General features: G+C 25.5%; 4 protein-coding genes across 7 annotated transcripts; 3 read left to right on the top strand and 1 right to left on the bottom strand.

Annotated features, from left to right (window-relative positions):
- The first annotated feature begins 449 nt into the window (after positions 1 to 449).
- LOC127288034 (BLOC-1-related complex subunit 5) lies at positions 450 to 2,102 on the top strand. Its single transcript, XM_051315234.1, has 2 exons — positions 450 to 741; positions 1,029 to 2,102. The coding sequence occupies exon 2, from the start codon at positions 1,070 to 1,072 to the stop codon at positions 1,865 to 1,867; it is 798 nt and encodes a 265-aa protein (XP_051171191.1). The 5' UTR covers positions 450 to 741; positions 1,029 to 1,069; the 3' UTR covers positions 1,868 to 2,102.
- LOC127288032 (coiled-coil domain-containing protein 137) lies at positions 2,092 to 3,363 on the bottom strand. Its single transcript, XM_051315233.1, has 3 exons — positions 3,215 to 3,363; positions 2,481 to 3,123; positions 2,092 to 2,388 (listed from the first exon to the last, which is right to left on the bottom strand). The coding sequence occupies exons 1-3, from the start codon at positions 3,289 to 3,291 to the stop codon at positions 2,194 to 2,196; spliced, it is 915 nt and encodes a 304-aa protein (XP_051171190.1). The 5' UTR covers positions 3,292 to 3,363; the 3' UTR covers positions 2,092 to 2,193.
- A 424-nt stretch (positions 3,364 to 3,787) lies between these two features.
- Positions 3,788 to 4,637, top strand: LOC127288038 (uncharacterized). Of its 3 annotated transcripts, none has more exons than XM_051315243.1 (2): positions 3,788 to 3,938; positions 3,987 to 4,637. In XM_051315243.1, exon 2 carries the CDS (start codon positions 4,122 to 4,124, stop codon positions 4,503 to 4,505), a length of 384 nt encoding a protein of 127 aa, XP_051171200.1. In that variant the 5' UTR covers positions 3,788 to 3,938; positions 3,987 to 4,121; the 3' UTR covers positions 4,506 to 4,637. The 3 variants fall into 3 exon arrangements, with proteins under 3 accessions (XP_051171200.1, XP_051171199.1, XP_051171201.1); XM_051315242.1 differs by having other exon boundaries at positions 4,003 to 4,637; XM_051315244.1 differs by having other exon boundaries at positions 4,010 to 4,637.
- Positions 4,638 to 5,599: 962 nt separating this feature from the next.
- LOC127288026 (G protein-activated inward rectifier potassium channel 3-like) lies at positions 5,600 to 27,406 on the top strand. Of its 2 annotated transcripts, none has more exons than XM_051315220.1 (10): positions 5,600 to 7,832; positions 16,332 to 16,446; positions 17,324 to 17,562; positions 17,658 to 17,931; positions 18,068 to 18,260; positions 18,598 to 18,819; positions 19,531 to 19,763; positions 19,864 to 20,120; positions 20,231 to 20,533; positions 27,311 to 27,406. In XM_051315220.1, exons 1-9 carry the CDS (start codon positions 7,561 to 7,563, stop codon positions 20,526 to 20,528), a joined length of 2,103 nt encoding a protein of 700 aa, XP_051171177.1. In that variant the 5' UTR covers positions 5,600 to 7,560; the 3' UTR covers positions 20,529 to 20,533; positions 27,311 to 27,406. The 2 variants fall into 2 exon arrangements, with proteins under 2 accessions (XP_051171177.1, XP_051171178.1); XM_051315221.1 differs by lacking the exon at positions 5,600 to 7,832 and adding an exon at positions 8,930 to 9,148.
- The last annotated feature ends 186 nt before the right edge of the window (positions 27,407 to 27,592 follow it).

Here is a 27,592-nt window from a genome sequence, read left to right on the forward strand (position 1 = left end):
TCAAGATAATCTTCAAAAGAAATTACACGAATCGCTGTTGTTCATCGCCTTTTATGTATGGAGTAACTCGTTTCTTTAGAAAGTAGAAGACACGAATTTTTGCCATTTTCTTCGATAAACATTTTATAATATCTGAAACAAAAAAAAAAATTCATTGAATAAACAAATATTATGTTATTATAATTATATACATAAATAATGCCAAAAATATAACAACAATAATAATATCAATTATTAATATATTAGGTATAATATTATAAATAAATAAATTTTTGTTAGATATATATTTTTTTAATTAAAAAAAGAGATGATTTAAAAAAATTTTCTTTTAAAAAAGAAAAATAAAATGATAAAGTTGAATTCTACTTGAATCGATAAGCTACCGACAAAAACGTCGTCAGACTTTCGAGAAATTCACGCCAGATATCACTCTTTCTTTTGACAGTTCAATCAGCTGATGTGAAATGACAGCTTAAAGAAAAGTATACTATTGACATTGCACATAAACTCAAGTTCTCTCTCTTTTTTTTTTAATAATAGTAAAAAGTCTTTTTTTTTGTTCCACAAAATGGGTTTACTAACTCAAAAGCAAATAAAATGATATTCGCTAAAGGAATAACTTAACTAATAATCAAAATTAAGCACCAAAATCTCCAGACACAAATCAAACTGGAAAACTTAGTACATATAATATATCATAAAATTAATCTTTCCTAGAATCCAGCTTAACACAAGAAGAAGGTAAGCAGACCTTTATCAGATAATAGTATTCTTAAATCATTATTATTTAATTACTCCTTATCATGAAATTCATAAAATCATATTTGTTCAAGAATCAATAGCCATTTGAATATGGTGAATACCACGAAAATCAGAAAACAAAAAGCTTATCTATCAATTAAAAAAAATTTTACAATTTAGATAAAATTTCTTTTAGTAATAACAAAAACATTTTAATATCAGAAATTATTTTTATTTTCCTACATTTCTATATCGAATTATATTTTATCAAATTTAATGTTTTTCAGTGAAACGAATTAAAATCAACAAAAAAAAAAAAAAAAAAGAAATGGGATCGGAGCAAAGTGCCCAGGCAGGTGGTGCTCAGGGAGCAGAAGGAACAAGAGCAAGAATAGCTCAACTTCGACGGGGTAAAAGTGTTCCAAATAGGGAAACAGTTCCCGAGGATACACCACCAAGATGTACAAGTCCCGGTCCTAGTATTTGTTCGGATTCTGATTTGCCTTACATATCATACACAGTGAACAGACCAATAGGCGATTCACCAAAGATGACCAACAAGCAAGCACAACTTTCTCGTGGAAAAAGTGTCGGTCAAGAAGTAACAAGACGAAAATCAAATGTAACTAGTGGCATAGGACACAGAAAAGTGCATAATATTGTTGTCGTTAAACCGGCAATATCTGATCCAACAGCCGATAAGGATCCAGATTTGGTGAAACTTTTAAAAATACCCATGTTTCTACCAATTATGAGAGGTACACTTAATTTACCACCGGGAGTTCGTGATCCAGAAGTATTGGAAAGATTAGATCCAATTGGACTGTTTAATTTATGTGCAAGATATCAACATCATTTAAATAATAGTGCTCAATATGTTGCAAGTGAACAACTTGCATTGTGCACAAGTGTTGATGGAGAAGTGACGCGACTTTTGGGAATTGCAACTGAGAGACAAAAGAAATTTGCAAAATTCGCTGAACAATTGGGAAAAATTCATGAGCTCAGTAGACAACTCACAAAGTGCCATATGCAACTTAATCAGACGCTTGAGAGTTTAGAGACGTTAAATAATTTGCTACCAATTGAAGAGAGGCTGGAACCTTTCGTCTGGACAACAGGATAAAAGTTCATTTTTATAGTGTTTCATATTTTTCTTTTAATTTCAAAACACTAAATTCCTCAAGACTGTTTCTATTTAATGTAAAATATTAGTCTTATTAAAATGTTTATTTAAATTATTTTGCAAAATAGTAACTTTCAATATAAAAGATATTAAAAGGTACAAACATTAATTTTATTCATTATTTCTAGTTTATTTTTAAATTATTGTAAAATAAAAATAAATCATTGTTTGAAAATATCGGTTTTATTATTTTTTTTTTTATTAATGTTTAAATGTTTTATTTCTATTATTTAATATATAAATTTAGTTACCAATTTCCTAAGGTTTTAAATTTGTTTACGAGACTTTAATAATCTGTAAGCAGCAACTGCATCATTTTGTTGTTTCTCCAATCGAACTCTCTCTCCTACTGGCAAATCTTTTCTCTTACCGGTTCTATTGATATTTTTCTTAACAAGCTCTGATTGTTGATTTTTATTTGCATCAAGCATGGAATTTAATAACAAATCTTTCCTACCAGGCTGAAAAAGTCAATTTAAATCTTAAATGCCTCTAAAGTTTTTTTAATTAAAATTTTATATTATTGCTTTACATATCAATAAAGAATTCTTACCCTGACACTATCGCTTTTATTAATCTTCTTTGGATGAATTTTTAATTCTGGCGGTGCATGTGCAACTTCACCAAATGCAACATTATCTCGAAATGTTTTAAATTCATCTATATCATCCTGCAACTTCTTGTCTTTTTTCATTTCGAGTTTCTTCTTCCTTTTTTGATTTTTTGTTAACTTAACCTCATCTTCGGGTTTCTTGACTTTCTTTTTCTTTTTTATATTTTTATGTTTCGATTTAAGTTTCAATATTTCCTCAATTTCATCTTTAGGCCTTTTTTCAATACCTTCAATTACTCCTGTTTCCGTATTTCGTTTAACTTGAACATTATATTTATTTTCAAATTGAGTTTCATGTAAAAAATTCTCCGTTTCCCGATTAACTCGTCTTAGAAAAGCCTCAGGAGTTTCACCATATTTTTGATTAAATATAGGAATTGCTTTCTCGGGTCTTGCTTTGGGATGTGGTAATTTATTATTTTGTGCTCCAAGAGTAATCAAACCACGATTTGATTTTTTTTTCTTCTTTTTCACTATTTTACCATTCTTGACTTTATTTTTTAAATCAATAACACGTAAAAGACTTTTAGGTAATCCTTGTTCATCGTCATTTTTGGGAGGTGCATTTATTTTTGTTTTTAATCTGTAAATAGTAAAAGAATTTACTGAAAATTCAAAAAATGTAATGCAAAACACGTGAGACTTAACCTATAAAAGTTTAAATCGATACTTACTCATCTAAGCGTTTTGCCTGTTGCTTCAATGGGTCTTTCACTCCATGATGTTTCTTTCCAGGTATTTTACGACCCATTTTTTATTGTAAACTTTTATTTTTATAAATTTCAATAAGAATATTTTGATAAACACATGCTTTTCACTTGAGATCAAAATATAAACTGACGGAAGTGTGATGCGCGCGCGACTATAGTTAGACTTTCTGACATTGGCGGCGCTCATCTGAAACGCGCGAAAATATTTAAATTCAAATTTTCTGTAACAATTTCGTATCAATTGTAACAAAAAGTTAGAATGTATTTTTTATTCATTTAAAAGTCGAATGTGTTAAAATTTATTCCGCGTGTTTAAAAATATCGTTAATTATTATAATATGGTTTATAATAATATAATGGAAAAATAATTCAAATGAGAAACAATTTCCTCTATTGATTTTTTCTAATCTTTTAATAGAGTTTCTTAATATAAAAAATAATTTTTTGAAAACAGTAATAATAAGTGTTCTTGGAAATTTAAAATTTGCCTCTCAGAGACGAAAGATCAATGTTGCGCAAGCGCTTTTGTGATCTTGAAAAGTGTCTAATGTCACTCACCGTTCTATAAAAAAATGTGATCTTGAAAACATCAACAAGGTTAAAAAACACTGTAGTTAAAAATGATATTATCAATTTGTGCAGTATTTAAAAAAAATTGCGATCAATCACAATATCTTCGACTCAAACGGTAATTAATAATTATAATTAATATAAACCTAATTTATCAAAGATTTAGGAGATAAACATTGTAGATGACAGATTTTTGGCATGATCATCACGTGGACTAGAAGCAGGTGACATTTGTCAATAACATTGATAACTTTTTGTTTTTATTTAAAATTTCAATTGTAATTATAACAATTGTAACATAATGACAAACTGGATTGCTTTTCGACGATTGTTTTTGGAAAAACAATTATACACTTGTCAAAAACAATTGCTCCAATTGAATCGATTAAATTTCTCCGATAAAAATGATAATGATACACAAAAACCAAAAAGAACAAAAGAAGAAGAATTAGAATATTTGCAATCGCATTCATTTTCATCATGGGAGGAAATTGAAGTTCCAACAACATGCTGCATGTCTGGTTGTGCAAATTGTGTATGGATACAGTACGCGGAAAAAGTGAGTCAACTTTTAAATGAAAGTGATAAGAATTTTAAAGAAATTATTATGGAAAAAGTGCAAGATCCAAATATGAGGGCTTTTCTTGAAATGGAACTACGATGTCGTGATCTTTCAAAAAAATGAAAGAATATTAAAAAATTTTAGAGAAAATTGTAAATTTCACAAATATAAATTATGTTACATTTACATAAGTTTGTACATATATATATATATGTAAATAATTGATATAATATAATAAAATATTTTTCAATAAGACTCATTTTTTTTTGTCTCAATTTTCTTTTAATAACAATTTGTCATTAAATTAAAAATATTTTATTAATTATATTAATAATTAATTATTTGTATTACTGTTAAAATTTTTTTTTTAACTTTTATAAAATAATTTCTAGTAAAAGAAAATTATAATCAGAGAAAGAAAATGTATTCGCAATATATCTTGGCATAATATCAAATACGGAAACATAAAAAAGTGAAGATTAAAGGAATTGCATAAACAATGCAATAAACGTGTTTTTGAATTAGTCATTTACATATAGATAGTAGTATATTCTAATGATTTGACTATTTTTAAATCAATTGATATTGAAAGTAAAATTTTTGAATTATTTATTGTTTTTTTTTTTAAATTTTGAAAATTTCCTCCACATTATTGACTTGCAAAACTTGCTATTCATTGTTTGTTTACAATTTTAGTAAAATCAAAAATTGTATAAACTTTTTGTAATATAATACACGATGGATATATAAATTTATCCAAATAATTATTTTTTTAATTTAAAAAAATTGTTTCTTTGTTCTTAACAGCAAAGAATTTTTTATTTCAAACAAATAAAAAGAAATGGATCACAATTAAATGTTAATTAAGTGCTGATTTTTTTTTTTTTGATTTATGAAAATTTAATTTCACTATAAAAAATATTATTTCAATAATTAATATTACAAACGGCAAAATAAAAAAGAAAAGTTCTATATCCCATGTTATCAACTAAAAGTATATTATTAGCGAAAAACTTCTAGAAAACAAGAATGAAATATAGATCACACTGCGAACACTTTGAAATTGTGTTAAAAAATAATTTTTTTTCTAAATGTGTATTTTTATTTAAAAATAATTTTATATTCTCTTTTAAAATGAAACTTTGACTCAAATTGTTTTCTGCACGCGTATATATATATCTGTATTATTTTATAATAGTGTGTGAAAGACTTTACTTGAGTGGGGAATTTTTCCATGTGTTTGTGTCAAGAGTGTCTTTTTGCATCATGTGGGTGTGAAAACGCTCGTGTACGTTATAATGTGTGTAGATTATTTTCGCTTATACCGGCGTCCGCAATCTCAGAAGTAGCTCTCGCGTTGACAGGTTTCGAACACTCGTCCGAAACACGAGGAAACTTTAATTTCTCAAAAAAAAAAAAAATAATAGTGCTTTTTCAATTATTTTTCAATTTAGTTTATATAATTTTACATTCAATTCGCAAAAAAAAATTTCAAGTTACAAAAAAACTCTCCCAAAGTGACAAAAAATCAACTATATAAACCAAACAAAATATAATTTTTCTAAATCGCGATTATTAAATTTCAAGTGAATAAAAGGCAATAAGTGATTAAAAAAGAAATTTTAATGAAATCGATTTCCAATAAATTTTAATTTAATATATTTAAAAAAAAAAAAAACGATAAGAAGAAAATTTTAATAAATAACAAATCTGCGACATCGTGGTATGAACTTGAAAGAATAATAATCTTACGTAATAAAAACATATCGTGCAATAAATTGTTTTCTTTATTTATGTGAAGAAAATGGCGTATATTTTTATTTAAATAATCAGTGAAGCATTCCAAAAGTTATTAAATTCTACGTTTTTATATACTTGTTTGTTCGGAGCTGTACAAAAACATTATCATCATCAAAAGTCAATAGACTAGAAGTTAATGAATGAATGAATGAATATTTATTTAAAAAAAAAAACAATTGGTGTCAAAGTGTGATTTTATTACAATTGATCATGGAGTATATATTGTATCACGAAATAATCGAACCGGAAAATGTGATTGAGTATTCAGGAATACGAAACTTCAGGAATACAAAAGGCAATTACGAGGTCAAGAACACGGAGGCATTTTTATGAATCTATAAAGATTATCATTTCAATACAAGTTGCAATAAAAACAAAAAAAAAATATATCATCAGACAAAATTGATTAAGAGAAATTTTACACTTTGAATCGCAATTATCTTCTTGCTAAAGATAAGGATATCGTCTGAATGATTAAAACGGAAGTTTTCTCCGAAGTTGATAACTTATTGGTCATATGGAATATTTTAAAGATTTGCAATATTTAGCCAATGGATTGAGGATATAGAATATTTTTTTTTCATTTTTAAAGCCATAAAACAGTGATTAATATTTAATAATTAATCATTGATATATATATATATTAATGATTAATATTGATTGATTATTGTTGATTAATTGAATATTAATAAGCGATATTTCATGTTTATTTTAATATTAGAAAGAAATATTTAATTATTTGAATACTAGGAAAGAATTATTAATTATTCAAATACAAGGAAATGATAATTACTCGAATGCACGGAAATAATATATGAATACTTTAAGAAATAATAATATTAATGTTTAACATTAATATTTAATAGTGATACTATAATAGTGATATTTAATATTTATATTCAATATTAAAATACCAATATTTGAATAATTGCAATTTGATTACATATCAAATGCAATTTTAAGCTAAGACTATAATTTATTCTAATAAATTTGCGTTACTCGAGTACCTCAGAATTTCTTTTCAAGTTCCTATAATTATTGAATTGATAATTATACCAAAGTATATAATTTATAATTAGTAGATATAATAATAAAAAAAAAAAAATTTTGCAAAGAATTTTAAAAACCAAAATAGACAAAAAAATTGATTATTGATGCAAAGAAAGATCAATTAAATCAAAGCGAAAAATGTTATTTCCTCGAAATTGAGAAATAATAATAAAAAAAAAAAAAATTGGTAAAGTTCGCGCGCAGATGAAAGAGTTTTAATAGGAGTAGGGAGAGTAAAAATATATCAGAAATCAAATAAAAACGAGCGGAAATAAAATGAGTCAGTGAGATTAGAATATATAGAAAATTCAATAAGTTTGCACAGGAGATGCCGATTTCGCAAAAAAGATCCTCGTCAAGCATTAATAAAAAAATAAATGAAGACGAGGTACATGAAAAGTCACCATCACCATGGAATGAATTATTAGCGAATTCGACAGTTCCTGCGACAGCAGTTGCCGTCAAATTGTGCGAAGATTCACCTGATGAAACAATAAAGGATTCTAATGATAAGAATAAACTTGGAGTGTTCAATAGCTTTCAAAGAAGAACATTTAGCAGACTCAGCTTTAAGGGCGAAGGTGGTCCATTATTAGCAAAGTAAATATAATTTTTATTTTCTTCAAAATAGAAAAATATTAATTTACTGTCAGTGACAATATTAAAGATTTTTTTTTATCTTTTTAAAAATATTCCATTTTACAAGGGAAATTTAATTATCTTCAATTTTCAAAGGATCTTAATAAAAGGTTTATTATAAAAATTCGTTAAGAATTTATTACCATTTTAGAAAAATTTTTTTACTAATACTCATTGCAATATTCAACAAATTAAAATAAAATGCAAAGTAAAAATTTTCCCAATTGAATATTTATAATAAACACAATGACAAATTGGCCTTCAAAAATTGGGGACAACTCTTTTATAAAAGTAAAACATATGGAACTTCGGATAAAGATTTTTTATAAACGTTGATAGTGACTAAAGGCGTGAATCTTATCGTAAAATAAAGATAATAACAGAATATACAATTTCGCATAGTAAATTACGTAGCAAAAAATTATTTTTAAAATAACTACTACTAACCTTTTAAAATATATATGTTATTTAAATACATAGAGTAAATAAAAAAAATTCTCAAAAGACATTTATAAGTAAATGAAGTAACTTAATTTAAAGATTTTTCACAAATTAAATTAATTCCTTATTCATATTTGAAAAGTAAAAGCAATTTTTCTTCTCCTTCTAATTAATTAAAAAAAGAATTTTTGAATGAAGAAAAAAATATATTATATTCCAGATGTTTTGCTTGAAATGATGTTCAAAAATTTTTTTGAACACTCGTTCTACTTTCATTATTAAAAGTGGTAGAAAATAATTTCCTCTTTTTCCGATTATACCTAAACGTCTAAAAGCCAATTACACCGCCTACTAAATAGAATCACACGCAAAGTCAGGAAAAGTACTATTAACCTCTTAAAAAAAATTTATTTTCCTTTTAGAAAAAATAATTATTTTTATTTATTTTTTTAAAAACTTAAGTTAAATATTAAATATTTATTTTACATATGTGTAAAAAAATGATTTCTAAATAAATAAATAAATAAATAAATAAAAAATAAATATATTATACTAGGCGCACATAAAGTGGAGGGACAAGCTTGTTATAAAAAGTATTCTAAAGTCGATTTACTAATTTTCACTATTTTAAAGAGAAAAACGTTAGTCTCTGATAAGAATAATTACGTGTAGGTTGTCATCGACATTTGTCGGACAAACTTGTAGTTTTGTAGGAAAAAAAAAAAAAATTTACCATGACCGTGAAATTAAAGTCAGTTCATTAACTTTTAACTGAATAAAAAAAAAAAAAAAAAAAAAGCAATGCCATGGAAAATTAGAGCAAGCATTGAAGAATTGTAAGTTGTAAATTTTATATATTTGTTTATTTATACTCGAAAATAATTAAATAGTCTGAGATAATGTTAAAAAATTATATTCATATTTCTCTCAATAAATTTTTCTCTCTTTTAAAGTGCATCGTGAATATTTAAAAAATTATAAAAGTATTTACAACACAGAATAATTTTTTAAAAATATACTAAAAATCTTTTGTACTACTTTGAATAATTTCTTTAATATAAAATACTTTTTTTTTCTAGAAATGTTTTACAGTAAGAAATGCAATTTAATTTTAGAAATAAAATGATTGACAATTTTTTTTTCTATATAAACTACTTAATTTTCAAAAAGTTATCAAATTATCTTAGAAAACAAATAATAATTTTTATAACTTTATTTTCATTTTTACTGTATGTTTAATATTGACTGCTTAAAAAAAACAAAAAAATAAAATTACAAGTAAAAGTAAAATTTGATTCTCAAATGATTAACAAGTTTTTATAAATACTGACATTGTTTTTTTCACTTAAGTTATTCAGTTTATAATACTAAATTAGAACTATCGTAAACTCAGAAGTATGATTATATCAATTTAATTGTGTTTAGGTGTTGATGTTATGTTAAAGTTATATAATTTCTAATTCTTCCTACTATACATATCGAGAAATCTAGACCTTCGATAAATCGTAATGTAGGATAAATCCGCATAAAAGTAGATATTTCATTTTTGATGTATATTTGACAAGTAAAAATAGTTTGATATTTGTACTATAATAAAAATTAAAGAAAAAATATTTTTAATACAGCTTTGTTACCTCAATTAAAATTAATATTTTTTTAAATTTTATGAGCCAAAAGTTTTTAACGTTCAAATGAACGAAATTTTTTTTTGCAACTTCTTTAAGTACGAATTTTATTATAAAATATTGTTTTAAAAATCTAAAAAGAAGTTATTTAATTTAATAATTGTTTAATTTACTCTTTTATTTTACAATGACATCATAATTTTTAATAATTTATAGATTGAAAAAAAATATTTCGTTCATTTGAACGTTCAAAACTTTTGGCTCATTAAATTTTAGTTCTATCATATTTTTTTTAAAATTTCAGTTATATTGTTTTATTTAACGATTAGACTTTAAATATATCAGATTAAGCAACCACTAATTAAGTAAAAACTGTAATTATAATTATCTTTTAGAAACTAAAATTAATTCTCTAACTAATTGTTTTTTAAGTTTTTAAATAATTTGCATACCAAGCAAATGTTTCCTTTATTGTAATATAATAAGATCAAGAAGATCAAGGATCATGTGATCGAGTTCAGTAACAAAAAAATAAGTTTAATTTAATACTAATAAATTAATTAATATTTCTTTAAGCAACAAATTTTGTGTTTATTTTTAATATACTTTCGGAATTAAATTATCTTCTGTTCTATAATAAAGCCTTTTATTAGCTATAATATTTTTGTTTCAAACAAAACTTTTCTCTGGAATTAATATAATAAAGGAATCGTATAATTTTAATATGAATTTTATGTAAGGAAACATTGAACTATTTATAGTTGATTTTAATAAACAAAATTATTGTATAAATTAAAGATATTTTTAACCAATGAAAATTTTAGATATTAAAACACAACGTTGTGAGGGGAATGTCAAGTTTACGTTTGTAGACTAAACATGAACGGAAAACTGATTTCCAATGTCAAAATTGCATATTTAAGTTAGAATTTAGATTCACTTCCTTTAGTCAATTTTATTAGACCTTCTGTCAATAATACTTGTAGTAAATGCATTCAAAGCTAAATTCGCTAATAAATATTAACAAAAGTTTTAAAAACAACGTATTTCAGATGAAATTAATTGAGAATAGGAGACATAAAAAATAAAACTAAATATTACAAAAAAATTTTAAACGCTTCATTATCAAAAATAGAAAAACTTAAGCAACACTCCTAGACAAAATTATGACGTCAATGACTATCTGGATTACAATACTCGAATTTTCACACTAAAATAGATTCTCGATAATGTGTCGGATTTTTTTTTTTGTCAAAATATAATATACATTTATCGAAGTAATTCATTTTTATGACTTTTAATTCTCAAAATAATTTTTTTCTAATATCCAGACAAAAATTTGTTCTAAATAATAAATTATCCATAATTAGATAAAATATTAAAAGTTATCTAAATCGATATTAGTAATAGTTAATAACAAATTCCTAAAGGAAGTTAAACTAATAAAATTTTAAGAACAGATAAAAAATCTATTAATAAGAAAATGCGCAATCAGATAAAAATTGATTATGGCTCCTTAAAAATTACAACCAAAACAATAAATGTATGCCCGAAATTTGTAAAGCTCCATCTGGTATAACTAGATGATTTTATCCCCTGATTCAAATACCAGTATGACGCACAGTTGATAAAAGAAAATCGTGTGGTAAGCCAAAAGCCAAAATTGGATCACACAGAATCATGCAGACTTTAGTTCATTAGTTAATGTTTAATTAGCGACGCGCTCGTTAGAAATGTCCTTCTCTAAATCAATGTCGCGTTCAAATTCAATTTTAATAATTTCAAATAAATTCTAATAGTTAGTAAATTTTATCTAGTAAACAGTAGACCAGAAAAAAAAGAAAACAAAAAATTTTAATAAAATATCTTTCAAGTGAGTGTGGGCAATAAACAACAATATAATTTAAAATGATTTTACGTCGATTTAAATTGATCTGCAAGTGCTATAATTCAATTCTGAAAATTCACTAGGAGCCAAGATTGTTTCCAATTTCGTTAACTGAGTGTAATTTCTATTTCTGAATCAAGAACATCAAAGTGCAGTGTCAAATTTTGTCCTGTATACATACTTTTAGTTTTGAATTATAAATTTTTTGAAGGTTATAAATATTTTAAATTTTCGTGAAGATATGCTGAACATTTCCAAAATTTATATCAATATTTAATTCGTCTTTAATTTAATTTTGTAATTATAAAATATGAATCTTTAAAAATCAATATAAGTGAAACAATTAAAAATTTATTTACAAATTTCCAAGATATTCAAATCAAGAACACACAAAAAAAACATTCCTTATGTAAATTTCAAATCATCTTTGCAAGAATTTTCCCCGATTCTTAAAAATTGAAACACTTCCAAAAGGAAAAATTAAAAATTATTGATATATCTTGTCAAATTTTGAAAGATAAAAGATTTAAAATATTTCTCAAATTTTATAATTAAATAGTTAAAATTTAATATATATATTAAAAATAGAATAGAAAAGAAATTGAATGAAAGAGAAATATAAATAAAGAAATCGCGTTGGGTTTGTAGACGCCGAATGTGGTGCAAACGACTGATTTGGATTTTCCTTTGGCTATGGACTCGTTGCGATATTTGGCTCTAACAATGGAAATAAAGATTAAAATATGGAAGACAAGAGGATATTTGCATTTAATCTAAATTTAAGTGATCGCCGCCTATCTCGAGTCTTCCTTAAAGAGGTCTCATTTCCGCCATTTTGTTACTAACCGCGAGGACCGCTAATTTTAGAGAATCGAGGTTTGACCATTAGTAAATCAAAGTCTGTCTTTATACTCGAACTCTTACAATATTCGCGAGTGTCTCAAAAGCGTGAAAACGTTTTTTTTTTTTTTAAATAAAAATTAAAAGATCCAGATTTGCATTTACGAAAAAAGCAATCCGTTCCAAGAATTGACAGAAATAAAATGCACATGCTAAGATAAAGTGGTCCAAAAACATCTGCTTTTTTTTAAGGGGGAAAAAAACAATTTATCGAGGACAATTTCCGTAAAAGATTTCCCCTTAAAAAAAAAGAAAGAAATGAAATAGATTATTTAATTGAAAATGGAAGATCATATGGCAAGAGATGTCATTGAACGCCAGTCAGAGACTGCAAAGGGTACTCACCTTGGTGATGGACTTTCTGGCCTTCGAAGAGCGATTTCCCAGGTGTCCATGCTTGTGGTGAAGGCCACTACTTCCGGGGAATCTGCTTGGCGCGAAGAATGTATCAAGTACGCAAGTTCCCGCCTATAACAGAAAATTTATTATTTTTAGTGGTTTAGATAAAAAAAAAAAAAATTTTATACGTTTTTGTTTCATCTCCAAGAAGACTTCTTGGTTCAAGTTTGCAGTACTAAAATTAGCAAAGTAGAGTGATATTTCGAGCAACTCATAACGGGTGTTTTAGACCCAAGCTAAAACTTGAGATCAAATTTAGAATTTTGTCTGAGAGAGTCGATGGACTGGAGCAAAATTAAATATCTCGGGGTCATGAATTTTATTTTTGGAGGCGTTGAACTTGTTTTCAAATTATTACATAATGTTTTATTATTGTTATACTAAAATATTATCCATACGTATAAAATTATTTTAATAAATTTACTAAAAAATTAAATAAAAATTCAGATTTCTTTAATTGTTTTTTTTTAAATAAATTAAATTGAATATAAAATGTGCATATACACTTGATTAATCGTATAATTAAAAGGATGCGCTAATGATCTGACTCACATGATCACGTTGTAAGTCAAGCTATGAATCAATACAATTAAGTTTTTGCTCAATTTAAAATAACTATCGTGTCTATTAAATTAGTTCGTACAATCAAAGTGATTACAGAAATACTTATCACGTGTATATTAATAGAAAGTTTATATATCAAATAAATTGAGTTATTATTGATTATTCATTTGTCCTCAATTAAACATGTTCTTAAGAACACTATAATTATATATAAGAAATTTTCATTCTATTCTAATTTTCATTCATTTTCAATAACTATAAGTTTGTCCCAAAATTGCAAACCAAAAATATCAGATAATATTTATGTATACATATATTATCAGTCATATTAGATTTTCATGATAAAATAATTTATTTTTGTTATTATACATAAAAATTTAATTATTTTTATGGATCCATTTTCTCGGAGGTCAATAAACCTCATTTTTTTATATTTCACAAAAGTATGATTGAAAGCTCATATAAAATTGTTTAAGATTATTACATTTTTTTTTAAACTTTATAGAAAACTAGAGAAAAATACGATTATAATTATAAAAATACTAAAATTTGAGGTGATTGACCAGTAATAAAATTCTCTCAACTTGAAAACCTATTATAGCATAAATCATTTTATTTTTTTCAAAAAATTTTCTTTATATCGTTCGTAAAAAAAAAGTGTAAAGTAATGTATGTTATTTAAAAGAATAATTACACAGTTTTATATATGTATATGTCTACAAACTGGTACTCGTTTACTTCGTCATTCACGTTCTTATCAATGATGATTCACTAAATTGTAAGGTTTCAATAAGTTTGATAGGATCGCGTGCGTCTTTAAATAAATTAACAAGACTATCAATAATCTAATGCAAATAAATAATAATTTCCTAGAATGCAAAAAACATTTAACAATATTTCAATTTTAATGAATGCTTTTCAAAAAACTAAAAAAATTTTCTCCCTTTTGAGCGAAGAAGAACAACTAATTAAATTTTAATAAACCATTTTGGTTTTCTAATTAAAATTATTGTTATTATAATAATTGACATTTTTAAAAATTTTTAATTCTTCTCATAAAAAAAAATCGTTTGCGGTATTGTAAAAAAAAAATAATTAAAATGCAATTTTACAATTTTTTTTAAAAGAAATTTAAATCTATTTTCAACTTAGATGAACGTGTCAGGGTCAACGAATGCGAAACGTGGATTTGGAACGCGTACCAACCAATACATCATCTATTTGTATTTTAATTCAATATATTATGTTAATAAATTATTTTTTATTTAATTGGCTTACATGATTAGTCAAGTTAATTATGAGAATGTAATGTAAATTTTTCTATTTTAAAGAAAATATATAACTGATATAAAAATTTTTTTTTTAAAAAACTAATTTGTCTCAATTTTTAAAATTATTGCTATTTTTGTGAATTTTATTTTTTATTCCAAACCAATCATTCTTAAATTTGACATTTCTATATAATCGCTAGACAAATTTATTAGGAGTACAAAAATAGTATTTGAAGACACTTTTTAGACTCTTTGTATAAACTAGCTATTAATCAAAGAAATAAAAATTTAGAAATAGAAATGTACAAAAATAAAGATTTAAATTACTTAAAAATAAACATTTTCATAAAATGTCACTAAAATTTATATTACTATGTTTCTTGAATGAAATTGAAGAATGAAGTTTCATATAGTAACATTTATCTCTCTCTTTCTCAGAAAATGCTAATGCTTTCTGCATAACTTAAATGTCAAGTTGAAATTCACTAATTGCTAAAGAAAAATCTTGTCTTTGGCAGAAAGATGAAATAATGTCTTTATACCAGATGGCAATTTTCATCTTACGTCCAATAAGTTATTTAAAAACTAGATTTTTTCAAATATACCGAAATTTCAGAAAATCTCTACATTTTTTTTTTGTTTTTTGGTAATTCATTAGTAAATTTTGACTAATTTATTGTAAAATAAGTCACTAATTGAAATAACTTAAAATTTTTAATAATTCAGATTTAGAAAGTTGGGATTAAATTTCAAAAGTAATTAAACAATTGTTAAATGCACTTTGAAATGATCTACAGCGAATTAGAAGATAAAAATCAAACACTAATGTCCCTGACCTAGGATTTGGTTACTGGCAGCTTCTCGATAGTTTTTCCGCTCAAATGTTACTTGGCAAATTGCCCTGTTTTGCTTTGTGTCTTGACAAGAAAACTAGACGTCTGGATTGTAAATCTTTCATATCTTTTCCTTTTTGACATTATCTCAATTATATTTTCTAACAGACAATTTTACCAATTTAAACGACTTTTAACCATTTCGTTCAAATGTCTGTGAATTTTGTTGTTCGAGACGCAATATTTATAGAAATATAGTAAACAAGAAATTTTCAAAAATTATTAATATATATTAATTAAAAACACATGGTGATAATTTTATTTATGCGTTACTTAATTAGATAATAACTAATTTAATTAGTAACTATAATTAGTACTGAATAATCAGTATTACTTAGAAAAAAAATATTAAAAAAAAAAATTTTTTTTAATGTAAGATTTGTTAAAATTGAAAAAAATGTCAAATCCTAAATAATTAAATTATAATAAATAATTAAATTAAATAATTATAAAATACTAATATATTCAATACTTTTCAGATACAAACATGCAAAATTCAGCTCAAAACGGCTTCGTAAAAGGGTGGTATTTAAACACGGGGACTGTAATGTTGTTCAAGGAAATGTTGCAAAAAGACGAAGGCGCTATTTACAGGTATTTTTAAATCAATGTAAATTATTTGAACCGTATATTAATATTCTAGAATCGTTACTACTATTTATAAAGATAAATCAAAGATTTTTAAAAAGTGTTTAAAAAAAATATATATATATAAGAATTATATACATAATTTTTTTTTTTTTTTTTAATATTTAAAAACATATTCTTGAAGAAACAAATAACACCTAGTCTACTTTTAAGTATCTATGCACAAGTGCAACACGTGTCTTCTATTTGGCTTCAAGTCAGAACATGAGTAATGAATGCAGTTTGCATTGTTTCAACACAAAATGAGAATACATTATTAATTTTCAAACAATTGTTAAAAAAAAAGTTACAAATTAAAAAAATAAAAATTATTTTTTAAATCTTTGAGCAAAATATAAATATTTTTAAAATATATTCTAGACATTTTATTTAATAAATATTTAATCAAACGTTTGAAAATTTTTGGACAAATTTTCAATTTTTTTTTTTTTTCAATATAAAAATAATCAAATTTCAAAGATGAAATTTAAAAATAAAATTACTACTCTTTACGCAGAAAAAAGACAATATTTTAAAAGAATATTTGGCTACTATTTAAAAATATAAAATGTATTTTACTTTTAAAAATTAGAATATATTTGTAAATTTTTTAAATATTCTAATTTTAAAAATAGTATTCTTAATTTCAGAATATTATATTCTAATTATATATAGAATAAAAAATTATTTATTCTTAAATATGAGCTGATTATATTCAAAATAGACTATCATTTTTACTGTGTAATAAGTAGAAATAAAAACAATTGTAAAAAAAACAATTTGGAAATTTTTTTTTTGTTAAAAAATGTTAGAGGATGAAAAAAAAATTATTACACATTGTCAGGATATTTTCACAACATTGGTAGACGCACAATGGCGCTGGACTCTTTTGGTATTTTCTATGAATTTTCTACTGTCATGGCTTGGTTTTGCCCTCGTTTGGTGGCTCATCGTTTACACTCATGGTGATCTCGACCCCAAGAATTACAATAATCCCAACATCTCTTTCACACCGTGTGTGGTTGATATTCATGGATTTACTAGTTGTTTTTTATTTTCCGTCGAAACTCAACATACAATCGGGTAAGTTTTCAAAAAAAAAAAAAAAAAAAAAAAAAAAAAAAAATACCAAAAATTTTAAAGAATTTTGAGTTTAAAAATTAATCTCTGTATTTCAGATATGGTTCAAAACACACGACTGAAGAATGTCCAGAGGCCATTTTTATTATGTGCATTCAATCAATGACTGGAGTGATTCTACAAGCTTTTATGGTGGGCATTGTTTTTGCTAAATTGTCAAGACCGAAAAAACGAACGCAAACGTTACTTTTTTCAAGAAATGCTGTTATTTGCCAAAGAGATGGGCAACCCTGTCTTATGTTTCGAGTTGGTGACATGAGGAAAAGTCACATTATAGAAGCTCACGTCAGAGCACAAATGATCAGAAAGAAGGTGAATAACTATTTTAGAAAAAAAATTTCTAATTAATTGACATTTCTATGGAAAACCGATAAATTCTGTCCGTGCGTGAAAAAATATTCAAATTGTTCTCGTGGAAAATCCTTAATTTTGAAAATTATCATTTCAGGTAACGAGAGAAGGAGAGACACTTCCATTTTTTCAAACAGAATTGAAAGTCGGTGGAGATGGAGAGGAAGATAAAATTTTCTTCATTTGGCCAACGACGATAGTTCATAAAATTGATGAAAATTCACCTCTCTATAGACTCTCAGCAAGTGATATGCTTCATGAGAGATTTGAAATTGTCGTAATGTTAGAAGGTAAAAAAAAAAAAGATGATAATTAAATTTAAATAAAACTCGTCGTGGAATATTTAATTGTCTACTTAGAATCATTTTTATAGAATAATAATTGCTATTGATTAAAAGTTTGCATAATCTCCTTTCCCATATGAGGAGAATATATACATATATATATTCATGGAATGCAACAAGATAAAATTACTATCATTTTAATATAATTAAACCGCGACATAACCTTCGAATAATATTATTTTTATTGCTTTTTACGTACGTTGCCAAAGAGAAACAATTTTAAAAAATAAGTCATTAATTTTGTTTAGAAAAAAAAATGATACTAATGGTTGATATATTTCAGGTGTGATTGAGTCAACAGGTATGACAACTCAAGCAAGAAGTTCCTATCTTCCGTCAGAAATTTTGTGGGGCCATAGATTTGAAAATATAATTCATTTTCGAAAAGAAACTGGAGAATATGAAGTGAATTATACACTTTTCAATAATACTTATGAAGTGGATACTCCACTTTGTTCAGCACTGCAATTGGATCAAGTTAGAGCTCTACATCATGCAAAAGGAGGTGATGCCAAATTTTTAGAAACAATGCCAATTCAAATTACAAGAAAATCTCGCGCGAATTCGTTTAAATTTATTAATTGAAATAATTAAAATTGAATTAATTTTTATTTATTTCCCAATTAATATAAAAGGGATAAATAATAATATACTCTTATAATTTTAAAGTAAAACTTTTTTTTTTGTTAATTGACTATATAATAACAATTGAAAAGCTAATTTAACAATTTTCTTATCATCTAATAAAAAAGTGAGAAAAAATAATTTTCAAATGAGAAAATATAGCCAATCTTTGAAGAAATTGATGATTGCACTACTTGTTTTCTCATATGATTTATTATTTGATTAAAAGAGGGAGGGTTTGACATTTCAGAAGAAGAATTATTAGTTTGACCAGAGCTTGCAAAAGGTTGAGAAATGGGTTAATTGACCTCAATTACATTTAATTGAGTTTATTGAATCTGTGGGTATACTCTCCTTAAAACACGCGACAATTACTTAATCAGCACTTCACATAAGGAAAGCAAAAGTATATCGTTCAAATAGTTCCTTAAACATATAAACATTTCTCTTATTCTTTTTTTTTTTTTTTTTTTTTAAATACATCCTGACACCATAAAATTAATTGTTAATCGCAAATTTATAATTAATAATGAAAAATTTAATTATACTATTTAATCGAAATAATTATTGATTTTTTGTTTTATTATTTTAGAGCACGTCAGCACGGGAACATTTCCAGCCTATCGTGATAATTCAAGCAGTTCTTTAACTTCCGCTTCCGGATCAAGTTTGGCATCTTCCACTGGAGGTTTACATATGCATGCACCTACACCACCTACACCAATTCCAGTAATGATTACTGGCCCTGATGACTCGCCATCGAGACGTGAAAGCATAAACAATCCAAATGATCAAAAGCTTGCGACATTTTACACTCATGACGAGGTACCAATTATTTCCTTAATGACAAAATAAAAAAAAAAAAAAAAAAACCATATAGAATTTTCCACAATACTATTTTTAAATACACACAAAACTTTTTTAGACACCAGAACCAGTGAATTTTGGAAGAAATTCTTCCTACATTTCAAAGAATCAAACAGAACAAGGTGAAGAAAATTACGATAAAGTCCTCGAGGATATTAATTCAAGTCTTAGAAAAAATAGAAGACCAAGTCTTCATGGAAAGGAGGAGAAAAAAATTCAACGTGAAGGATCGAGGGCAACACTAGAGGCTGTGAAAATTGATAGTCATCATGAAAATTTGAAGAATTCATCATCAAATTCAACACTCGAATTAAAGTAATTATGAAACAATTGTTTGTTATTTTAAAAATACTTGATTAGATATATTAATATAATTTTTTTTTATAAAAAAAAAAAAATATAACAAATTTTTTCTTTTTCATCAGACAGATAAAATATTCAGACTCACCGGAAAGGATACACGAGCCTTCAATTTCCCATCATCTTCCAAGAAGATCTAGTCTTAGTGAGAAAAATAAAAATAAACAGGATCTGCAAAAAAGGACAACATTTGTCCTGCAGGAAGAAGATCCGTCAAGTAGTGCAGAGCATCGGAAAAAGGAAAACGCTTTAAGAATATCACCACCACCGCCACCGAGAATACCACCGAGACCAGAAATTGTAATAGATGTTAGGGAAAATATTCATCACACACAATTCAATAGCCCTCAGGAGCAGGTTTAATTATTGTAAGTTAAATTTATTTTTTCATTTTTCTAAATTTTGCTTTTAGAAATAAAATCCCTTAAAAAAAAGAAAATCTCATCTTAATTTGCCCGAGGAAAAAAAAAGAATTAGTTTTCAAAAAAAGATATTGAGAACAAACGGATAATAGATCCAATTTTTAGTAAATTGCAAAATTAAACAATTGGAAACAGTTTCTTCATGAAGGACACAATAATAATTTTAGAAACAATAATATATATATATATTAATTTTCTGCAACTGTGGAGCTTAAGTTCCTGGTACAGAACTTTAAATTATCTTAAATAGGACACAAAGACTTCGTGCTGGGTGCAACTTTACAACTCTCAAGCTACTTCCGTTTTATTTTCAACTAGCAAGTATTAAATGATCCTCAAGTACTTCAATAATTTTGCAAAGTCACCTTAGTTAACTTGAAAATATCAAATTGATTCAAATTATTATATTAATTTAATAATTTTGGTATCAATTTCATACTTATAAATTAACTATGAGTCTATATCATTCGGATTATAAATTTTTTTTTTTCAAGTGCTGCATTTCATTTCCAAAATGAATGTTAAAAACTACTTATCTAAATTTTCAAGTAGAATATTATTTTAAATATTTTGAAAAACAAATATTTAAATTAATTTTATAAACTCTTGAATAGTTTATTACACAAATTGTAGTTTTTTTTTCATTGTCTACAAAACGGAAATCATTATAATAACATCATTAGTTGAATAAAAAACACAAAATAATATTATTATATAATAACAGAAACAACATTTTAAGTTGAAAAACCAAGAAATTAAAAAAAAATAATACTCGGTTATTTAGTTTTTTCCTATCAGTTGCCAAGCAGTCATTAACGTGTGTTATCAAAATAAGAATGAGAACTCAATAATTGTACTTAAGATTAAAAAATATAATTTTAAAAAAAAACCTATATAGATTAGAAAAATTGTCTACCATTTTTTTAAACAAAAGAAACAGAAAGAATAAAAAGCAAGTAACAAAGTTGAAACTAAACAGTGAGATATAGCAGATTTTGCGTGATATAATCGTGAATGGAACGGAGTAGTGTTTTCAACAAGTGAGGTATAGGGAACAAGACCGAGATTAAACAATTGACTGGTGTTATAACGAGGGCACTTCCCGCCACTAAATTCATCCTGTGGTCTAGTCTAACCTGCAGCTATATATGTTATTAAACCATCTGCCCTTCGACTATACAGAGTTGCATCATTTTAATATTATAGTTATCATTGTCAAGTGTTTTTGACGGAAACTTGAAAATTGTACTTGCTCAGAAAAACGTTTAAGTTTGATAAAATTCAAACGAAAAAGAACAATTTAAAAATTCATTCACATTTTAAAAGATGATAAATTTTTTTTCGAAGTATCGTATTAAAAAGATCCATTTTGTTGAAATAGATTTTCTGAAATTTCACATTATAGGGAAATTTTTTATTTTTTTTTCTGAAAAATCAAAGGCGGAAACTAAATGAAATGACAATATTGTCCTCTGGTTTTTTTCTATTTTTCATATATAATCACATTCTCTGGTAAGATAACAATGTCCGTTGGCATTGTTCGCGCCGCTACAATAGCACGTCTAGGATGTCACTTACACTTACAACAATATATGACAATGTGCATGCATATATATATGCCATATCGTCTTGCGAAGGTTGCGACATCTACCACGAGTCTGTCCTCGGTCTAATATGCTGATTACCCACTGTCTCATCCGTCGAATAACGATACGTTAGTGCCCCCGCAATATTTACAGTCTCGGGTCGACCACACGACAACTAGATGAAAGCTAATTTAATTCAGTCCATCAAACTGTTACTACGACTTCAGAGAATGATATCCCTTCATCATCATTAAATTCTCCGACCCGCTTTATTATAGTCGAAATTTCAACTAATTGGAAGAATTTTTAAATTTAAGGAATATCCAACAGCAAAAAAAAAATCGAAATTATTAAATTTTCATAAGTTATAATTTAATGCGTCACAGGAAAATAACGGATGTTTTTATGACGATTTTGTACAGTTTATTAACTTCAAAGAATTAGTCATCTTACGAATCATCGTAAATGATTGTATAGGGAATAAGAGGTTTCAAAGTTCGCAATTCCAATCATTACAAGATTTCATATTTCCGCGAAACAACTAACGAAAATCAAACTAATCACTTCCTAGGCTGTATTTTTCTTCTTAAAAAAAAAAAAAAAAAAATGAGCCGAAAGTTCTGAACGTTCATATAAACGAAATATTTTTTTCAATCTATAAATTATTAAAAATTATTAATTAACTTTTTTTTTTAGATATTTTAAACAATATTTTGTAATAAAATTCGTATTTAAAGAAGTAGAAAAAAAAAATTTCCTTCATATGAACGTTCAAAACTTTTGGCTCATAAAAAAAACTCAAATATTCTTTGATAATTTTAAAATTTGATAAAGACGATTCATATTACTATTACTATAATCGATATTTACATGAACTGTTTATACAAAAATACCCGATTGCATAATTTTTCTATACCTCGCCTTTCAAATCGTGATTCATTTAACAATTACAAATAACAGAGCGCATTAATTGCATTTCCGTAAAATTTAACGTTTTTACATTTGTTAATGATACCTAATTGTGACAGATAGAAAAAAAAGTACGAAGGCATTTCACATGATGAATAGATATATATAAAATGCAAATAAATGGGTGTAGGAGAATGTATAGCTTCCGTTTATTAATTTTTAACGTATCATCATACTTTTGATTGGTAGTTATAGTAACATGATGTGTAAGTTTGTACTGATAGGTCAAATACCTAGTCCTAATCTATTATAAAAACCGGTTACATGCGCATTCGTTCATATACTGTAGATCCGCCCTCGTGTTTCGCATTGACAAATATAAATTATTGTCACGATAAATTCAAAACATGAAATTAAAAAACACAAATAGAATTCTTATCAAAAAATTCTACATTATAAAATTTAGCTAAATAAATTTTTTTTTTTTTATTTTACTAGAAATTCAATTCAGTATTTTATAGTCAATATTCATATCTAAATATAGAACCAAAAGACAATTTTTTTTTTTTTTGCATTCTTATTCTTTATATAATACAACTCGTAAATATCCCGCAACAGAAAAATTTGAATTATGGGATAAAAAAGAACTTTCTTAAATCATGAAAGATGATTGCAAAATGAAACAAAATTTTTTAATGTGCCATAAAGAGCCTAACGAGCGAAAGGATAGAAAAGGATTCTTGGGAAGAGATTAAACTAACTTTAAAGTGGTCTGACAAAATTCAAGGATTATTTAGTAGCATATTTTTTAAATTAATTTTCAAAACATTTTTTTAATTCTTTTTCAAAAATTATGAAATTAATCATTTCTGAATATTTCAACCTGTTAAAATTGACACTTCAAGTTTATAATAATATAAAAAGTTGTTTTTTTTTTTGTCATCTCATGCTCTGAGACATGATAGGATTTGATGAACAAGAAAAGAGACGTATTGGAAAGTAGAAAAGGAAAAAAAGAGTTGAGGAAGAGGGAGTGAAATATTCAAGAAAGAGAAGAAGTGGGATAAAGGCGAGTGTTGAGTGTATATTGACGTCACTTGAACAACTTGATGTGATCGCAAATGCAGTCGCCGGTTGAACTTCTCTCTTAAATCGTATATTGAGCTTTATTTTTTCGGTTGTGCAAAAAGAAAAATCAAAAATTTTTCTTAAGTTTTTAATCAAAAGAAAAAGTGAGATTTTAATTATTTTTTTTTTTTTAAACCAGAAGTGTGAAAACAATGTCACAAAATGTTAACCGACACCAATTATATTTTACAAGAATCGAAGAAACGCGAGCAATTTTCGACAATGAGGCGTAATTGGTTTCCGGCGCGAAATTTTAAAATTCGAATTTCCCGCTCTTCTATTTATGAGCCACGTGGTCTTGAACTTCAAGGAACTGATCGGGATTTTAAATTGGAAGTGATTTGAAGAAGGATTTTAATTTTTTTTGTGAAATTTCCAATTATGAGTGTGAAGTTAAGCGAACAGTTTGTAGATTTTATATGATTGAGTCAAAGAGAATCGCAGAGTGTTGAGGAAAGAAGAGATATAAAAAAAATCAAGAAAAATAGGTAAAAGCGAAAATTAATGTTTTGTAATTAATTAAATTAATTAATTGAATCAGTAATTAAAAAGAAATTTTAATAAGAACGCACAATTTTTTATGATTACTAACATGTATGATAATCCAAGGTAAACATGAAAGTATTTTATTTTTGATTTTACTGGAATATGAATTTTATCCACACACGTTTTCAATAAACAGTAAATTTTTCTCCGATTACAATAACAACAAAATACCTTCCTATCGTGACACACACGTGTCGGAATAAATATTTTAAATCATAAATTAAATATTCCAAAAAATAATAATCTTATTATTTTCCTATGGGAAATTGGAAACCTAAAATCATCTTAAGGCTTTGAGAAATGTTATATAGTATTAATTTACGTTGAATAGAACTCATAAAAAATTCAACATTTTTTTTTTTGTTATTATATTTTATTAAATAAAAAGTGTAATAAAAAATAATTTTATTGAATTTAAAAATTTGGCAATAATTTTCAAAAAAAAAATATGATAGAAAATTAAAATAGAAAAGAAAAACAGTGAAGAAAATAATTTCAGGAAACTGAATTATACCCCGCAGACACTTATAATATTACTTCCGCCTAGAATTATATTTCATGAACTTGAAGGACAATCTTCTCACTATAAAGTACTTTTAAACGTTCTTAAAACGTTCTGTTGAAACTGGTAATAGCCTAATTAAAAATGTAACAATATTTTATTGTTTTAGAAGAAATTGACTTTTTAATGAAAGTTAAATTTAAAATGATATTGAGAATAAATCAAAATAACGAAAAATTTAAGACATCTAATAACAAATTTCCTATATGAGTAATAAACATTCTAGAAAAATTAGAATAACAAATTGTTTGGTTCACCTGATCCAAAAACTACTAATTTTTGAATAAAAATAAAAGAAATGCGAGCAGTAATTAATAGGATTATTTTTTTGTTAAAAAAAACAAATTATGATACTTAATTTTTTTTTAAAAGAAATTCATGCTAAATACGAGCATTACTAATGCGATGAAGAATAATGTACCATTTGAATTAATAAAATTCTTGTGCGTGTTATAAGATCGTGCGATGTTTGAGAGGCTCACGACATGCAATGCAAAACCAGTATATAAATATTTCGAGAAAAATGTGAACGTTCAGAAAATTACTAGGTATAATTCATATGTGAATCAGGATTCACATACTTTCAGGATATGTTTTACTCAATTCTTTTTTAATTCAGAGAATGCTCTTCGCTTACAGCAAATAACTTCTTGTAATAAAGTGTGAATTACAATATTTATATATTTTTGTTCATTTTCATGGAAATTAAAAACTAGTTTAATATTTAAAAAATATTTTTAAAAATCATTAAAAATATTTCTAATTTGTTTCTGAACATTTAAAAATTAATTATTTAAAATTTAAATTAAAAAAAATAAATGAAAAAAGAAATACTCTTTCATTAAATAAAATGAAAATTTTTCTAAATGAGAAACAGGACATAAAAGAAGATAAAAAATAAATTATAATTGTAATCGAACATTTTTTTTTTTGACTTACGAAATTCTATCAATTTTATTTTATGTTTTACTGGTAAAGGAATAATAAATTCCAGGGTCAGTTTTGAAATCTGAGTTTAATGTTGGATCAGGTGAACATTCGTGAACTATATATTATAAGCTTCCCCCGCCATAAAAGATAAATGCCATAGCATCCATTGGTACAATCTCGTACCTTCCGTGCGAATTTGAAACAGTTGCGAGAGCGACACGCATCCGAGCGTTTGTCGAAAAAAATTTAATAAATCGCGACCTAAAGCAAAAAAAAAAAAAACGAACGACCTACTGCCCACAATCGAGAAAAAAATGATTTAAAACTAAAATCAAAAAAATATAGAAATAAGTAAATTTAAAAAAAAATTGCGGCACAAGACTCGAATATCTCAAAGGTTATCCTATACAATGCTAAATAGTAGAATGTTCGCTAATCAGAATACAAACTAATCGACTACTTCATTGAGTGAAGAAACATATATGTCTTTTTTATTTTTTTAACTAATTAAAAAAAATTATATCTTGTTAAAATTTTTCGTTTCCTTATTCAAACAATTTCCCCGTTTCAAGAATTTTTTTTTCACAATATATTAAGAGTATAAAAAAACAAAATACAACTTTTTTTTTTGTCAAGATATAAACATTATTGAAAAGTAGCAATTATGAACTATTAATTATCACACGACTACCTCACTTTTGAAGGATTAAATCTCATTAATTCCCACCTTTCCGTATGATATATGTAAATGATAAATTAATTAATGCTCTAATAGCATAATATTATGACAAGTCTAAATCTTCAATATAATTTATTAAAATTGTTACCACCAAATTACGTATTCTAATTTAATTTGAAAATTATACACTACACAGTTTTCATAGAATATTAAAAAAAAAATTCTTATTTTAATATATAGTAAAATATTTTCAAAAAATTTAATTATTATATTTAAATTCCCATAATTGAAAAAGTATTGATTTATTTCTCTCATTTCAATTAGCAATAAATAAATATAATGGAATATTATATCATTTGGAAAAATATTTATTTTATTTGCAGAAACGAGTCGTAAGAATACGTAAGACAAATTAACAATGGGACCTGAAAAAATCATTGATATAATATCAATAAAGAAGACAAGAGCTAATTCATTGACTCACAGTGAGTTTAACAGTAATGTCATATAATCATATTTACATCATATCAACAATTAATAATCATAATTAATGTTTAATCAAAATGCCAAATCAGTGAAATTGTGATTGATTCGATCATTATTAAATCGTGAAAAATTTGATAAACGAGCCTAATATATACATCAAGTATTGCATAATTTAAAAA

The sequence above is a fragment of the Leptopilina boulardi genome, unplaced genomic scaffold (genome assembly GCF_019393585.1).
Source record: "Leptopilina boulardi isolate dan_hultmark-lab unplaced genomic scaffold, ZJU_Lbou_2.1 LbouV2_38, whole genome shotgun sequence".
NCBI classification, from domain to species: domain Eukaryota; kingdom Metazoa; phylum Arthropoda; class Insecta; order Hymenoptera; family Figitidae; genus Leptopilina; species Leptopilina boulardi.

What these genes read in the sequence shown, in the direction of transcription:
- LOC127288034 (XM_051315234.1), top strand. Translation starts at nt 1,070, where the DNA reads ATGGGATCGGAGCAAAGTGCCCAGGCAGGTGGTGCTCAGGGAGCAGAA.
- LOC127288032 (XM_051315233.1), bottom strand. Translation starts at nt 3,291, where the DNA reads ATGGGTCGTAAAATACCTGGAAAGAAACATCATGGAGTGAAAGACCCA. An exon ending in CAGGCAAAACGCTTAGATGA is followed by an intron (nt 3,124 to 3,214) that starts GTAAGTATCGAT and finishes TACTATTTACAG; the next exon opens with ATTAAAAACAAAAATAAATG. An exon ending in ATAAAAGCGATAGTGTCAGG is followed by an intron (nt 2,389 to 2,480) that starts GTAAGAATTCTT and finishes TGACTTTTTCAG; the next exon opens with CCTGGTAGGAAAGATTTGTT.
- LOC127288038 (XM_051315243.1), top strand. Translation starts at nt 4,122, where the DNA reads ATGACAAACTGGATTGCTTTTCGACGATTGTTTTTGGAAAAACAATTA.
- LOC127288026 (XM_051315220.1), top strand. Translation starts at nt 7,561, where the DNA reads ATGCCGATTTCGCAAAAAAGATCCTCGTCAAGCATTAATAAAAAAATA. An exon ending in GGTGGTCCATTATTAGCAAA is followed by an intron (nt 7,833 to 16,331) that starts GTAAATATAATT and finishes AATACTTTTCAG; the next exon opens with ATACAAACATGCAAAATTCA. An exon ending in CACAAATGATCAGAAAGAAG is followed by an intron (nt 17,932 to 18,067) that starts GTGAATAACTAT and finishes TTATCATTTCAG; the next exon opens with GTAACGAGAGAAGGAGAGAC.